We start from the raw sequence: 17,326 nt of genomic DNA on the forward strand, positions 1-17,326 counted from the left end.
CACACACTTGTAGGCTTCGATAAGGTATGGAGGACGACCCTTCATGTGGGAAGGGTCCCAGGTTCTCCTGGTGACAGTGAGCAGTGGGAAGGGAGCTCATTAGCCATTTGGGCCAACCTGTCCTGGGAAGAGAATGTTGTCTGTGCTGTGCTCTGGAGGCTGTCCTGGATTGAGGGGGCCAGAGGCACCGTGGCCTGTGATTGGGCCCTTCCAACTCAGAAAAACAAGGAGATTGCAGTATGTGTGTGCCGGGGGTATTTCCTCTCAGGCCCTTAAAAAGTGTTAAAACGTGTATGTGCGGATGTCTTTTGAAGCTCTCTATTTTGTCAGGAGGGGCACTCTTTCCCCAGCTGCAAAGCAGAACTCTTCTAAGCCCCATGGAGGGGTGTCTCCTGGATCCCTTTGGCCGTCTGGATCTTTTCTCAGCATAATGCGGTTAATTGCGTTAAATAACATACATAGGATTGTAGAGGAAACCAATTCTATTGAAATACAGTTGACATAAAAAAAAAGTTCAGAGACCCTGGGTCGACCCCTGCTTTAATGGAGTTTGTAGAACACTGGACTTCCCAGAAGGCACCTCAGGGTCAGCTGTGAGAGGATGTGGCCCCGGGAGAGGCACTCTGTGAAGTTGGCTGAGCTGGTCTTGGGAGAATGGACACAGCCCAGCTTGGAGGACAGCTTGTGTCCCCGCTCCCCACACAGACACATGGTCTTTTCCATGCTGGGATGAGGTCTCTCCCCCAGGGCCTTGGGTGGAGAGAGTGTCCATGTGTGTGTGGGTGGATGCACAGCTCTGTCAGCCTGGGATTCTGCCCCTTTGTCCATGAGAGTTTAAAACTCGTGGAGAAAGAAGGAAACCTTTCCACCAGCAGGCCAGGCCTGATCCCTCTTGGGGGGCTCTTCCCAAGCTTTCTGAGGTTCGGGATCACGGCTGCCGTGGCGGGACAAGGTGGCAGAGTAGAAAGCTTGTACTGATTCTTCAAAGTTGAGTTGGGGCTGGAGAGGAGAGTCTGGGCCTCTCTAGGAGGAGGAGCCCATCGCTATCTGCTCTCTCGGCCCAAAGACCTGCTCTGCTCTGAATGGCAGCAAATGGGGAAAAGACGCCCAGGGTGGGATGCAGGAGAAGGGACTTTATTGGTGTGAGTACAGAGAGGGAAGCCCTGAACGTGGCCGTCTGGTTCTGTGTCCGCAGGCTCAGGGTGCTCACTGATCAGCAGAATGCCCGGGGATCCGAAGGGCCCACAGTAGCCTGCACTCTCACCATCTGGGGACCCGTGTGTAACTGCCCCAGGCAGGGAGGAGCATTCTGGGATGTGCCCTCCTCTCTAACTAGCTTGTCAGAAGAATGGGCTGGGAAGGGGCGGGGGAGGAAAAGAGATGAGAGGAGAGCAGCCCCCATCTTGCAGGGACCCCTTGGGCAGCGGCTACTTCTTCTTGCCCTTGCCCTTGCCCTTGCCCTTGCCCTTGCCCTTGCCCTTCTTCCTCCGCTTTGACTTCAGCAGCGACCTGACCAAATAGCCCTTCCAGAAAGCCTGGATGAGGGTGGCCGACCGAACCATGAGGGACATCTCCTTCTCAGCCTCCAGCTTCTTCTTGGAGTTGATAAGTCTCTCCTCCTTGATCTGGGCAAACTCCTCGAGCAGGACAGCGTGTTTTTCCTTCAGCTCAGCCAGCTGAGCCTTCTCTTCAGTATAGATCTCGTTCAGCTCCTCATATTCGGCCTAAAGGGAACCAGGAAGTTTGGTATCATTGGGTAAATCCTCATGTGGATAACAGGAGGGGTCAGGCTGCCTTCCTCCTGGAATGGAGCACAGCGAGCCCCTCAACTTGGGCAAGTCCAAGTGTCCAAGAGCGTAAAGCAATAATGAGCTAAGTTTTACTGCCCTGTGGGAACTTGGGGGCAAGGGTTAAATAATGTCCCATCTTCTGGCATGAATGCATTTCACACATCTCAGGAAGTGCTCCCCCCAAAGCTAATGGGATTTTAATGAGAACAGAGCCTAAAGGAACAGTCCTGCCCTTCTCTCCCTGAAAAGACTACACGACTGTCCTGTCCCGCATCAGAAGGTTCACAAACTAGAATGCCCCAGGGTGAACAGACAGAGGGAGGTGTGAAGGCTGTGGGATAGGGAAGGTGGAGGGAGATGTCTCACAAGCTATAGTTCTGCTCCAAGTCCAACCTTGCTCTCTCCTTCTACGATTTAAACTTTTTCTTTTCACTATTGACAATGCAGGACTGACTCTGCTGCCTTCTGTCCTGGCCAACCAATGGCAACTTCTGAGTATTTGTAGGCCTCATGTTCCGCAAGAGTACCAGAGAGCTCCCAGGAGCTCCTGGGGGCTTTCCAAGCCCAGGCTCCTCATTCATGGAATGGAGCCGGGAGGCCCACATCTACATCAGAAGCAGGACAAGTGAGAACACAGGTGTTGGCCACCTTTCTGGCTGGGCTTGAGCACAGGGATTAAGGAGGGATGGATAAAACTTTACCCTCGAGTTTATAACAAAAACAAACAACTACACGAACAAGTGGTTTAGATGAACAAGATCTGGGACAATAACACTCAACAGGGCCACATGGAAACCTCACACGAGCTAATTCAATCTTGGGCTGTATTCAGAGAGCCCAGAAAGTGAATGTCCCACTCTGCCCATCTGGAGACCTTGTGCTCAGGTCTGAGCTTCTCCTTCCAGGAAATACACTGACTGTCTGGAGAGCCCCAGGCAACAAGCAAGAAAACCTAAAGATCTGGTCCTCCTGACTCCAGGGCTGGCCTTCTATCCATGACAACATCTAGCCACCCAAAGATCTGTGAATGTTATAAAGACCTCAGAGTCTTCTGAACACTTTGAGAAGAGGAAAGGCCAGACCTGAGTGAAGGTTTAAAAAACATTACAAAAAGCCTATACTGATTATATTCTAAGAGACAGAAAATGACTAGTCAGAGATGTAGGAATCATTTGCTAATCAGTGCCATGTGTCATACCATTAGCTTATTAGAACGAAGATCAGAATCAACATCAATGTAGGAAAAAAACAAGAATAAAAATGGAAATACACGATGTGTATGAAGAGAACTCTAATCTGACCCTTTTCTGGAAGCTGATGACACTGAAAAATAGAAAAAAACTAAAAGAAAGAACCTAACAATTTCCCAAAGATGTTTATAACTGACATAAATCAATCACAATGAAGAGACTAAATGAACCTAAAAACTGCCTGGGCAGTCAGGAGCTTGATCCTTCTTGCCAAATGGAGAAATCTGGCAGCCAAGGGTGATACTGATTTAAGATGTAAACTCACTAATGTTATGAAGACAGAAGAAATGAAAAAGACTGAGAAATTTCCCTTTATAAAACAAAGAGTGGTGACAGGAATAATATTGCAGAAAATCTGATGAGACCTGAAGGCAATTGAAGATAAAACTAAAAGGACAACAAACAGATACCCAAAATACTTTTGCTCATCAATGACAATAGAACCACGACATTGAAAGCAGTATTCTAGTCCCTGATGTGCGTGCTGTGTGAAGAAGATGAAACTAAACCCAACAAAAACAGGAAAAGCAGCTATAATAGACACCAAGAGAATACAGAATTCAGGGCTGGAGGTAATATAATTTGTATAGTCTTGAGGAATCACTGTTTAAGATATTTGAACAAGGAGAGGATATCAGAAACTTGGAAAAAAAAAACAGATCCTATTATTACCCCCCAAAAAGTGAATGAAAATTATCAAAAACTACTAACCTATATGCCAATTCTTTTATATCTATAAAGTATTTATGATAATATTAAAGTATGCTAGTATTAAAGATTCAATCAAAAGAGAAATCTACATTACTTGTCAGCTACATTCATAGTTTTAGATGCATATCTATATATGTGTCTATATGTATATGTGTGTGTATATGTGTGTATTTGGATATATGTATGTGTGTGGGCATGTGTGAAGATATGTTTATTTACATATACATAAATATATCCATTCTTAACTATAGCCTGCTTCGGGAAGGTGGGAGGAATGAATGGGGGGAAAAAAAGAATAAAGTAAAAAGCACTCAGTAGAGAAAAAAGAAAACCTACAAGGAAACAAAGAAAAGATGGACAGTCATGATTAAAATGCCTTCTACATATGCTTTCTTGAAATGGAAATTTATAGTTACATATTTTGATTCCTCCCTGATAAACTGCTGGGTGAATAACAATTTTTTTTCCTTTTTCTGACTTCTTCTGTTTGTTTTTTCTCATTTTGTACTTGTTTTGATAAATACATTTTTAAAAATTAAAAATAAAAAATAAAACAAAAAATCTACACTAGTAGTTCTCAAAGTATAGTCTCAAAGTGGGAGATTACCAGCACCGTGCCAGTCTGGAGATGCTCCCCACTCCCCTGAGATTGGAGTCAAAGAGCTCCCCAGACTCTTTCAGAGGAACCACTAGGTCAAAACTATTTTCCTAATAATATTAGAAATTAAAGTATTTTCTGATTTCTAATTTGGTCCTTTCTAATATGGTAAGTATTTGGAGATATAACCCACATACATGCAAGTTCTTTGGGATCCTCAATAATTTTTAAAAGAACAAAGAAGTCTAGAGACCAAAAAGCTTGAAAACTATTGGTCTCTATACATTGTGAGGGATCTTTGATGAAAGTATGAAAGGATAACAGGAAATATTCTGCAAATGGTATCCTATAACAGACCACATTTTGATCATCACATGACAATGAAAGGTACAAATACAAGACCACACTGTACTATTTACTGATTATTTTTTAAAAGACACTGGATTCTATGGAATCTCGCCTTTAAGCCTCTTCTCCAAAAACCTGCCTTCTATGCATGTGTCAAAGCTCATAGGAGATACTCCAAAAGACAGATGCTACTTTGTTCACTGACACTCCAAATATTAAGTAAGGTCTATGGAGTTAGCCATATCAAGGAGGCTGTCCAGTGTAAAGTTAGCTAATCAGTCAATTAATTGATTAAATGATAAAATAAGTGCCTACTATATGAGAAGATACAGGCCTTGCCCTCAGAGAGCTTAGTCTGATGGAAGAGACAATTTCCAAACAATTGGCGAACGATTTTCTATTTGATCCTACAGATGACAGGGAGTGACTGAAGTATACGATTTAAGGGGGTGACATGGTCATACCTGAACTTTAGGAAAATCACTTTGACAGCTGAGTGGAGGATGGACTGAACGGGGAGAGGCCCGGGGCAGAGTGACCCACCAGCAGCTAGTGCAGTAATGCAGGTGTGCAGTGATAAGCCTCAGGGGAAAGAAGAAGGCAAAGGAGGACACTGTGGAAGGTTCAATGACCAGACAGAGACGGGGCCAAGTGGCCTCTGAAGTCCTTTCCAGCTCTGACCTTCTGGAGAGTGGTGCCGACAACCAGCCTTTGCCCATCCCACCCTGCTCTGTTCCTTCCTTCCCAGGGCAGGAGAGATGATGGAGGACAACGAGATGGAACCCAGGAGAACAGTCAACCTAGCCTTCGTAAGCAGCGATGAGGACCCAAAGGGATTATTCCCATGCCCCTCACCTCCACATCATCTCCCAGGCCATGACAGTGACAAAGGAAGTGAGAACCTAAACGGCTTCACTATCGACAGACTATCAGCCAGGCCGAGGTCCCACGTCCCCTCAGGTCAGCCAGGGCTGGCCAGCTCTGTTGCTTTTCCCATTCTCTCCTGCTCCCTCCCAGGTGGGGAGTCTCTTCCATTACCAAGGCCTCACCTCAAGAAGAAGGAAAAACCATCTTGGGACCCTTGAAATCACTCTATGGAAAAGGCAGGAGAGAGCTGAGTGGCAGAGACCCCTACCTGTTTTTCTCCCATCTCAGTATCATATTTCTGGATCCAGTTCTCTATTTCTGTCTCCAGTTTATATTTCTTCTGAAAAATAGAAAGAGGAAAAAAAAAGTCAGAAAAAATGATTTAATCTTGGCAATAGAGATATTGATAGAATTGGAGATCGGGCTCTTTGTTCCCTGGAGCAGGAGCTCGGGTGCATTTGCTGGGCACTTGTAGTGAGACCAAGTCTGGCTGCCACTCTGCATTTGCCATCTTAGATGGGCTTCTGTCTCCCACAGCCTCACTTTTCCTTATCTAGGAAATCATCGCCCCCATTCTTCGCAGGTGTGCTGCAAACATAAACCGTCATCTTTCGTGAGTCTTCCAGGTCCTAGCCAATCTCTGTGTAAGAAGAGGGCATCACAAAAGGGGCCTGGACAGAAATTTCCTCGCTTCTGAATTCTAAAAAGTCTGCTCTGATGCCTCAGGTGATGGCATGTGGCTGCAGGGGGGGTGTCAGCCTGGGCATCCACAGGAGGGAGGGAAGGCCCTCAGGTATAATAGAGCCTAGGGGCAGAACAGGCCTGCGGGCTGCTTCAGTGGCCCCAGGGCAGGGAGAGGTCCGAGATCTGAGCTGCTGGCACTGTTGTGGTCCTCCCTCCCTAAGCCTTCCAAGGATCAGAGGCCTGCATTTATTCTCACCAGAGCTAAGTTCTTCCAGGACAAGATGAGCTAGCCCCAGCCTGTGGAAACTTGTAAGTAAGAAACTTGAAGTTCTTCCCCCTAGATTGCCAATCTAGAGGTGCTCCCCACTCCCCTGAGATTGCCAGCACCGTGCCAGTCTGGATGTACTCCCCACTCCCTTGAGATTGCCAGTACCGTGCCAGTCTGGAGGTGCCCTCCTCTTCCCTGAGATTGCCAGCACCGTGCCAGTCTGGAGGTGCTTCTCACTCCCCTGAGGTTGCCAGCCCCGTCAATCTTTATGTGCTCCCCACTCCCTTGAGATTGCCAGCACCGTGCCAGTCTGGAGGTGCTTCTCACTCCCCTGAGGTTGCCAGCACTGTGCCAGTCTTGATGTGCTCCCCACTTCCCTGAGATTGCCAGCACCATGCCAGTCTGGAGGTGCTCCCCACTCCCCTGAGATTGCCAGCACCATGCCAGTCTAGAGGTGCTCCCCACTCCCTTGAGATTGCCAGCACCATGCCAGTCTGGAAGTGCCCTCCACTTCCCTGAGATTGCCAGCACCGTGCCAGTCTGGAGGTGCTCCCCACTCCCCTGAGGTTGCCAGCACCGTGCCAGTCTGGAGGTGCTCCCCACTCCCCTGAGATTGCCAGCACCGTGCCAGTCTGGAGGTGCTCCCCACTCCCCTGAGGTTGCCAGCACCGTGCCAGTCTGGAGGTGCTCCCCACTCCCCTGAGGTTGCCAGCACCATGCCAGTCTTGATGTGCTCTCCACTTCCCTGAGATTGCCAGCACCATGCCAGTCTGGAGGTGCTCCCCACTCCCTTGAGATTGCCAGCGCCGTGCCAGTCTGGAGGTGCCCCCCGCTCCCCTGAGACTGCCAGTGCCGTGCCAGTCTGGAGGTGCTCCCCACTCCCCTGAGATTGCCAGCACTGTGCCAGTCTGGAGATGCTCCCCACTCCCCTGAGGTTGCCAGCACCGTGCCAGTCTTGATGTGCTCCCCACTTCCCTGAGATTGCCAGCACCATGCCAGTCTGGAGGTGCTCCCCACTCCCCTGAGATTGCCAGCACCATGCCAGTCTGGAGGTGCCCCCCGCTCCCCTGAGACTGCCAGCACCATGCCAGTCTGGAGGTGCTCCCCACTCCCCTGAGATTGCCAGCACCATGCCAGTCTGATGTGCTCCCCACTCCCCTGAGACTGCCAGCCCCATGCCAGTCTGGAGGTGTCCCCCTCCTGCCCCTACCTTTCTGAGTGCCTGTTCGCTGTCCCGGTTCTCCTCAACAATGTTATGGTACTGGGTCTTGAGCATGAGGATGTCCTGCTGGATCTTGGCGACACGGACCTTGGAGGCCCGCAGCTCAAGCTTCTGCTGCTTCTCAGCCTCCTGCTTGGTGCGCAGCAAGTGGTTCTCTGAGAACTTGAGCACCTGGTGCAGGTGACTTTTCAGTTCTTTGATCACAAAGCTCTCTTTCTCCATCTGGACCAGGGAAAAGGAGGGAAGGCGACATCAGCCGAGGCGGGTGGCCCTGGGAGGAAGCCTGGGCCCGTGGATGCTCTGGAATCAGCCCCTCCATGAGGGAGGCTGGAAAGACTCCCCATTGAAAGGCACCACATGCTGTTTGGGTGGCAGAAGCACTTGGTTAAGGGAAGTGAAGCATAAAGGAATTAAATGAATCAAGAACTACCCTCTCGTCTTTTTAGTGCTCTGCCTTCTTGCCCTCGCCATTGATCCACAGTAAACCAGAAACTACAGTTAAATACATATGCTGGGGGCAGGCTGGGAGAAGCGGGGAGGCAGCCTGGGAAGCAGGAAGGGTCAAGTCAGGGAGCAGGCCGGGGGGAAAGGTCAGGGAACTGGGTCAGACCAAGGAGCAGGTTGGGGGACAGGCCAGGGAACAGTTCAGGGAGCAGCCCGGGGAGCAGGCCAGGGAGGGGAGGCCAGGCCCTCAGGCTACCGGCTCCTACCTCGGCATTCCTGGTTTTGATGGTGGCGGACAGCTCTGACTGGAGGTTCTCGATGGTCTCTTTGTTCTTCTTCGCTCGGAGAGTCATTTCGTCCATAAACTCGGTCTTTTCCTTCTCCTCCATGGGGCTGGTGAGGAGCTTCTCGAACACAAAGCTCCGGAACTCGATCAGGCCCTGGAGGAAGATGTTGGACTCTTCGCAGCGCCCTTGGACCTGGGTGCGCAGGATCTCCCCGGCCTGGAGGTTGAGCAGGAAGATCCTCAGCGTGTTGCGGGCCGAGGCCTTCACGTCCTCCTTGAGGAGCTCCAGGCTCTGCTTGTGCTCCTCCAGGAGAAACTTCAGGTCCTCGTCCCTTGTCTCGGCCCACTCCTCCTCCTCCTCCTTCACCAGGTTGTCCAGCTCCAGGAGGGTGTTGCAGAAATCCTGGTGGTCGCGTATGGCCTGCACGGTGTCTTCGTCCAGCAGCCCTTCCAAGCACTGCGGGTTGTAGGCGGCGGCCGAGAACAGAGTCACCAGCTCCACCTTGCGGATGGTGTCGTCCAGGACCGAGATGATCCTCTTGGTCTCGATGGTGGTGAGCTTGGTGCGGGAAGGGTCCGTCTGGCTGGTGGCCGTGCAGGCCAAGGCGGCCTTCCTGGGAGCCGGGGCCATGGCCAGCCTCAGCCTGTTACTGTTGCTTACCTCGGTGCCCTGGAAGAGGGGCGCCACAATCACTTCCGTACTCATGCTGGATATAGGAATGTCTTCCTTCCACAGATCCTTCAGAGGCACTTAGGTCTCATCCTTCTCCTGAACCCGTTGCAGAATCTCCACTCAAACTCTGTGAACTCTGGAAACGGGGAGAGGCAACGGTAAACAGAGATGGCCAGTATGGCTACAACTGTAAGCTCCCACCCGAGGCTCAGGCTCTTCAACCCATGCAAACCTGACTCGAGAGCCCTCCGGGAAGAGCGTCCGGAGCCTCCCAAGGGCCGGGGTGCAAACCTGACTCGAGAGCCCCCCGGGGAGAGCGTCCGGAGCCTCCCGAGGGCCGGGGTGCAAACCTGACTCGAGAGCCCCCCGGGGAGAGCGTCCGGAGCCTCCCGAGGGCCGGGGTGCAAACCTGACTTGAGAGCCCCCCGGGGAGAGCGTCCGGAGCCTCCCGAGGGCCGGGGTGCAAACCTGACTCGAGAGCCCCCCGGGGAGAGCGTCCGGAGCCTCCCGAGGGCCGGGGTGCTGCTGCTGCTGCTCAGTGTGGCACTATGATTTAAGAGCTTGTCCACTGATTTAATCAAAGAAACCAAAATTTGATGAATTTTTGAAGTCATTTTTAATAGTTTTTAAAAGATTATAGTGGCCATCAGAAATCAACCGCTTATTCATTAAAATTAATTAAAAGGCATCTGAATTTTTACCTATACATAGATATATGAGCAGCTCTATCATGAAGTAGATAAGAGTGCCAGGCTTAGAATCAAGGAGACTCATCTTTTTGAATTCAAATCTAGCCTCGGATACTTAATGGTTGTGTGACCCTGAGCAAGTCACTTAATCCTGTTTGTCTCAGTTTCCTCATCTGTGAAAGAGCTGGAGAAGGAAATGACAAGCTGCTCCAGTACCTTTGCCAAGAAAACCCGGTGAAGAGTTGGGCATGATTAAAAACATCTGAATATCAAATAGGGATATGTGTGTGTGAGTGTGTGCACATATATATATCCATGCACACGCATGTACAAGACTCATATTTTTAGGCATTCAAATTTTTACCTGGACATACCTTGATATACATCTATTTGTGTGTTTCACTTTAAAGATACTTGCATGTACAAATCATGAATTAGAAAAAAGTGAGGTTGCACTGCCTTATGTTTCAAAAGGCTTCCTTGCTATTAGAAAAGGAATCAAGGCAGAATATCTACAAATAGTTTTCTTGAAATGATAGGATATACCAAAATTGTAATTTATATACAATTTTTGGAGAACTCAAAGGATACTGTGAAGTTAACTCTTTTTCTAATGCTTCTCCCAGCTCTGACATATCCTGTTCTAAGGCCTTAGAATGTCACAACATGGAGGAACGTTAGAACAGGGAATGTCAAGGCTGAGAGGGGCCTTAGAATAAGGGATGTCAAGGCTGAGAGGGGCCATAGAACAGGGGATGTCAGGGCTGAGAGGGGCCTTAGAACAGAGGATGTCAGGGCTGAGAGGGGCCTTAGAACAGAGGATGTCAGGGCTGGGAGAGGCCTTAGAACAGGGGATGTCAGGGCTGAGAGAGGCCTTAGAACAGGGGATGTCACGGCTGGGAGAGGCCTTAGAACAGAGGATGTCAGAGCTGGGAGGAAACTCGAAACAGAGAATGTCTGAGCTGAAAGAATATTTAAAAAACTGTCTGGTTCAACTCTGTTTAATAGATGAGGAAAATGAGGTCCACATATAGCAAGATTTCATGGCCAGTTGGTGGCTTCTGGCATTCAATGTCATACAAGGTCGTTCCCTGAGTTTCCTACTAACTCCAGCCCTCTCACCCCAATGACACCCAAGTCAGCATCCTAGGTTATATTTCTATTTCAGGTCATAAATGCACAAGCAAATGTGTAGACTTGCTTTTTTTGAGGGGTCTGTTTCAGCCTGATGTGTAATTTGTTTTTTGAACTAGGAGTAGAATATACACAGGGTGTCTGGAGAGCAATGTGGAAGGCCCTATGGCTAAAGGAAAGGATTAGCCTAGGGACAAATTCGGTCCTATATAATGGAATCCTTGTCATCTTGGTCCAACCAGAATTGTGATTTCTTCTTTGCCGGGCTGCACAGCCAGATTCCCCAGGACATTTTCTACCATACCATAGAATCTCTTCACCCAGGATGCTCACTCCCACCCAGGGCTACTTCTCCCCACTGTCCTCCCCCCATAGGCTCCACCTTCTGATTGGCTGGTCGGTCCCAGAACCTCCCATTTAAGGAGGAGGCCCAGGCCCAAGATGTGCTGACTGGACTCCATCCTGACCTTTTGTACCAGGTCCCCAGGCTGGGTACCCTCTATAACCCACTTTCCTTTTCTGGGTTGTCTTCCCCATTAGAATATAAGCTCCTTGAAGGCAGGGCATGTTTGTCCTTCTCCTTCCATTTGTATTTCCAGATTTAGCACAGAGCCTAACTTATAATAAGGCTTAATAAATACCTGCTAATGGACTGATATTCTTTCTTTCTTTCTTTTGCTGAGGCAATTGGGCTTAGGTGACTTAACAGGGTCACCCAGCCAGTAAATCTTAAGTGTCTGAGGTCACATTTGAACTTAGGTCCTCCTGACTTCAGGGCTGGTGCTCTATCCACTGCACCATCTAGCTGCCCGCACAATTGAGATTTTCTTTATAGACTAGCAAAAGCCTAAATTAACTGGCAATTATAATTCCACTTCTGACCAAGAAGGGAAGTTTTTAGTGGAAACAAGAGTGGAAAGAATACAGACTCTAGAGTTGGAGGGTTTGAGTTCAAATTATGCTTCTGATAGTCACTACCTGAGTGACCTTAGACAAGCCACTCCATCTGGCTAGGTCTCAGTTTCCTCAAGATAAGAGAGTTGGACTGGAGAACCTCTAAGATGTCTTTCAGCTCTAGGTCAAGAATATTGTTCTCCAAATCCAACTATTCTGGAGAGCACTCTGGAATTATGCCCAAAAAATTATCAAACTGTGCATACCCTTTGATCCAGCAGTGTTACTTCTGGGCTTATATCCCAAAGAAATACTAAAGAAGGGAAAGGGACCTGTATGTGCCAAAATGTTTGTGGCAGGTCTCTTTGTAGTGGCTAGAAACTGGAAATTGAATGGATGCCCATCAATTGGAGAATGGCTGGGTAAATTGTGGTATATGAATGCTATGGAATATTATTGTTCTGTAAGAAATGACCAGTGGGATGAATACAGAGAGGCCTGGAGAGACTTACATGAACTGATGCTAAGTGAAATGAGCAGAACTAGGAGATCATTATATACTTTAACAACGATACTGTATGAGGATGTATTCTGATGGAAGTGGATTTCTTTGACAAAGAGACCTAACTCAGTTTCAATTGATAAATGATGGACAGAAGCAGCTACACCCAGAGAAAGAATACTGGGAAATGAATGTGAACCATTTGCATTTTTTTCTTCCCGGGTTATTTCTACCTTCTGAATTCAATTCTCCCTGTGCAACAAGAGAATTGTTCGGTTCTGCAAACATATATTGTATCTAGGATATACTGCAACATATTTAACATATATAGGACTGCTTGCCATCTAGGGGCGGGGGTGGAGGGAGGGAGGGGAAAAATCGGAACAGAAGCGAGTGCAAGGGATAATGTTGTAAAAAAATTACCCTGGCGTGGGTTCTGTCAATAAAAAGTTATTATTAAATAAAATAAAATAAAAAAACAAAACAAAACAAAAAAAGAATATTGTTCTCAAAATATCCTGGGTGGTGAAAATAAGGGACTTCTGTGTTAAAGTCACCACATACACATTTGAAATTAGGGCTAATAATCAAGAAAGAAGTTTTACAATACATGTTCCATCCTTCAGAATCATTTATATTTTGGTTTCATTTTGAATTCTCATTTTTCCCATTCTTTTTTTCTAGATGCAGCTGTTAAAAGCTAGTCAAAGAAAATTAAATGCACATTTAATAAATATACTTCAGGAAAAAAAAAAAGATGACCTTTTATGGAAAGGAAAAAAATCAACTTAAAAATTATGTGTCAGCATCCAACACATAGGGTGCCAGACATAGAAACCATATTTTCAGATTGTCTTGTCAATATCTTAGTCTCAGACACTTTCAATTAGTCATAAAAATACTATGCTTAGAAGAGAATCTTAGAACACGGCATTCTATGTTCTTGGAGTTCTATATTCTACTCAAAAAAAATTTAATGACGGTTAAAATTTATCTTTGCATAAAATCAGAAAAAATAAAGTATTATTAAAGGAGAATTCTATGTTCTAGAACTTTAAATTAAGAATCACAAAGAATAATAAGGATGATCCTTAGAGTTAGAAGGACCTTAGAATATAGAATTCCAAGACAGAAGAATTCTGAGAACAAAGATGCCAGAGCTCAAAAACCTTAGAACGTGGATTGTCGGGACATTTTAGATTATCAAATGTCCAAGACAGGACGGTAGATCATCTGGTCTCATCTTTCCATTGTACAGGCCACAAAATCTGAAGTTGCAGAAAGGAAGGGATCAGCCCAAGATCACCCAAAGAATTAGTATCAGACAGGACTAGGACCCAGGTTCACTGATCTCCAGTCCAAGGCCCATTCTATCCTCTCCTTTCTCACTGACAATCATCTGGACAAGAATCTAAAACCAGAACAGTCGTCTGTACCTTCATATGTGAAGAAGACATACTCATGTAAAAACAACCAGGAGTCTGAGGGGGTAAATAGAGTGGAGGAAGGCAATGGTAAAGATCAGAAGAAGCAGAATCAGTCTCATTAAAAGGTGCTTGGATAGTACTTGGCCCAAAAGAAGAAATGGAAGGAGGAGTCTGGAAAACATCTCCCATGCTTGGTACACAGGCATGACAGAGAAGTGATGGGAGAATTGATTACCCTTAAGCCTTTTGGAGTCTTCAAGCACTGAAGGCTGAATACCTGGATGTTGTACTTGCATTTGTGATAATGTCTTCAGAAATTCTATTCCAGCTCTGGTTCTCACCAACAAGGAAGTATATCCTATAGTAATAGGATGGAAGGGAGGGAGCCTTGGGTGGAAGGGGCTGCTCCACCTGAAGAGTTTATAATAGAGGAGAAAAGGAAAGACAAATCTAACAGATTTAGAGAGAAGTCGGGTTTCAAAGGGTTCAGAAGACAGATCTAAAATTCTAGCTGACAAATAAGAGAAAGCTGACTTGCTTGAATCTTATGTTGCTTCCGCCTTTTCTGCCAAGGGAGATAATATGTGATCTGGAAAGCATGGAACAAAAAATGGCAACAAGGCGTTGAAACCCAAGATGAATGGAGGGGTAGTGAGAGTATACCTAGTTGTTCTCTACGTCACCATGTCCTCTGCCCATAGGAATTAAATCCTTGGATAATTGAAGCATGAATTATACCTGAAGCACAGATTACATCCTTGGATACCTGAAGCACTAGTGTATATGACTGTTGAGTGACCATTAGTAATCTTGGAGAGTTCTTGGAGAACAGGGGAGGTATTGAAAAATTAGAGTTGAGGAAGATTCCACCCAAAAATTTCAGAAAGGGGAGAGAATAGAGTTTGCAAAGTGTAGATCAGTAGTTCCACTTTGATTTCCCACAAAACTCTAGGACTTATTAGTAAGGTGATGATCAATAAATATTTGACGGCAGATAGGTCACACAGTGAATAAATAGAGTTGGACCTGGAATCAGGAAGACTCAAATTCCTAAGTTCAAATCTGGCCTCAGACAATTCTGTGACCCTGGGCAAGTGACTTAAACCCAATTTGCCTCAGTCTCATCTGTAAATAAGCTGGAGAAGGAAATGGCAAACCACTTCAGGATCTTTGCCAAAGAAACCCCAAGGGGGTCATGAAAAGTAAAACACGAGTGATCAACAAGTAATGAATACCTAGAAAAACAAGTGACATGAAGAGCCATTATAAATTCATTTATAAATTTATCAAGACCAGTTAATTTTGGATTAATTTTTTTTTTAATGTATAACATTATTAGACTGGTAGTTCAGTTGACAGAGATTTTAACAAAATCCTTAATTAAAATCATGTTGTTCTTGTGGGAAAAGATGGAGAGATGCAGTTAGATGATGCGACAAGTAGATTCAAAATAGGTTAAATAGATTTAATGGCTCAATGACAATCTTAAAGAATTAAAATCTATTCTCTAGCAGAGTACTATAGGGATGAATATTAGATCAGTGTTGTTTAGCAAGTTTATCAGAAATTTGGATAAAAGCATATAGATGATACACTTACCTAATTTATAGATGATATGAAATTGGGAGAGCTAACTGATGTACTGAATGAAGTCAACATTTTAAAAGATCTTAAAAGGCCACATTATTTGGCTAAATCAAAAGGATGAAATTCGGTGTGGATAAAGATAAAGATTACATTTGGTTTAAAAAAAATGATCTTTAGAAGTACAATATGATGACAATATATCTGACCGGCAGTTTGTTTTTAAAAGCTCTGGAGTTACCATCGACAATGTATAACAAGCTATATGAAAGGGTATGTTAGTTCCAGCTGGGATGGGGGTGGTGAGAGGGAAAATATGCACAAATACTTTTAAGCTTAATATACATGATTAACATTTTAAGTCTAGAAAAGCAGCAAAACAACAAATCAAGTCCTTGTTTATATCAACTGTCTAATTTCTGGGGTATCCATGTAAAATTTAACTGGCTAAAACTGGCTAGATCTGGCTCCGGCATATTCCTGGATGTGGCAGCCAAAAATGCTAACTTAATTTCAGGCTGTATTAAAAGCTTTGACTTCACAGAATAAGGAGGTGATACCCGCTCTTTAATTTGCTCTGCTCAGGCTAAATCTATTTCTTAGCACCACTTTTTAAGAGAAAAACTGATAAATTGTAGTATTCAGGGGCTGCCGGGTGGCTACACAGTAGACAGAGCAGCGGGTTTAGAATCAGGCAGACTCGTCTTCCCCGAGTTCAAATCCAGCTTCCGGCCCAAGCTGTGTGACCCTGGGCAAGTCATTTCACCCTGTTTGCCTCAGTTTCCTCCTCTGTAAAATGAGCTGAAGAATGACCAACTACTCCAGGATCCCTGCCAAGAAAACCGCAAATGGGGTCACCCCGACTTCCGGATAGGGGTGAACAAGGAGGTGAAGTGATAAGACATTAATTAGGACCCTCCGGGTCCTCCGAAAGGCTCCGAGCAGATGCTGCCGCCCGGAGGCAGGGGGATGGACTACGTGACCTTTAAGTCGAACGAAAGTCTCGCCCCTAAGAATAGAATTTCTTCTCTGTTACCTTGTCCTCTCCGTCACGACCCCGAATCGTCCCCCACTTACCGGTCTTCACAGCTTTGGGACTTCCCTCTACTTTTACTTCTCCTTTCTAAGTCTCCAACCAGGAGGCGTTGCTAGGCTACGTATAAACAACTAAACCAGACCAACCACATCCGGGGCGGGCATTCCATAGGCTCAGATTGACTTTATCAGTCGCCACTCCAAGTCCGGCATTTTCCAATTAGTCACGCCCCTTTACCCTACAGACTCGAGCCAATCGGGAACTCCGTGAGTTCGACGGTTTCCGAGGCCCCGACTCCAGTCGGCCAATAGAAAGGGCCGAAACAGATACACTTTAGGCTGGGAGGAGAAGCGACACGGAGAGGGCGGGAGGTGGAAAAGGGGAGGAGAATTGTGGGGAGGAGTATGCAAGAGGCGGGAAAAAGGGCAAGGAATTTCCACTAAGAACCCCGCAAAGCCTCCGGAAGAACTAATGAAAGGCATGGGGAAGTCACCCAAGAGGCTGCAAGGGACAGGGGAAAATGGAAGGGCGTTTCTTAAAGCCAATGAAAGGATAGGTTACCCCCAAAGAGTAGTCGAACCAACCAATGAAATTTGGACTTCTAGGTTTCATTTCCTCTCCCACCTCTTCGATGCAGAGGGTAGGGAAAAGAGATAAGCCCAATCAAAGTACTGCAGAGTGGGAAAGGGGCGGAGGCTCATTTCATTCCCCTGAGAACGGAAGGAAAGGGAAGAGGAGGTGGGTGAAGTGGGCGGGGAAAATGGAAGGGCGTCTCATCCGACCAATAAGAGAGCAGCAGTGTCCGCTCATAACGTCTATAGGCTTCCGAGAAAGGGGGCGGGGCTACGACTGGGACTGGGACCGGGACGGGGTTGGGTGGGGGGAGGTGGAGAAGGGGACGGATGAAATTTGGCTCGGT

The 17,326-nt window shown here is 46.5% G+C and overlaps 1 protein-coding gene across 4 annotated transcripts; it reads right to left on the bottom strand.

Annotated features, from left to right (window-relative positions):
- Nucleotides 1–523: 523 nt before the first annotated feature.
- IQCD (IQ motif containing D) lies at nt 524–17,116 on the bottom strand. Of its 4 annotated transcripts, none has more exons than XM_051972840.1 (5): nt 17,032–17,116; nt 8,449–9,277; nt 7,727–7,960; nt 5,833–5,904; nt 524–1,724 (listed from the first exon to the last, which is right to left on the bottom strand). In XM_051972840.1, the coding sequence occupies exons 2-5, from the start codon at nt 9,172–9,174 to the stop codon at nt 1,428–1,430; spliced, it is 1,329 nt and encodes a 442-aa protein (XP_051828800.1). In that variant the 5' UTR covers nt 9,175–9,277; nt 17,032–17,116; the 3' UTR covers nt 524–1,427. The 4 variants fall into 4 exon arrangements, with proteins under 4 accessions (XP_051828800.1, XP_051828797.1, XP_051828798.1 ...); XM_051972837.1 differs by having other exon boundaries at nt 16,992–17,100; XM_051972838.1 differs by having other exon boundaries at nt 16,969–17,089.
- Nucleotides 17,117–17,326: the final 210 nt, after the last annotated feature.

The sequence above is a fragment of the Antechinus flavipes genome, chromosome 1 (genome assembly GCF_016432865.1).
Source record: "Antechinus flavipes isolate AdamAnt ecotype Samford, QLD, Australia chromosome 1, AdamAnt_v2, whole genome shotgun sequence".
Lineage (NCBI taxonomy): Eukaryota > Metazoa > Chordata > Mammalia > Dasyuromorphia > Dasyuridae > Antechinus > Antechinus flavipes.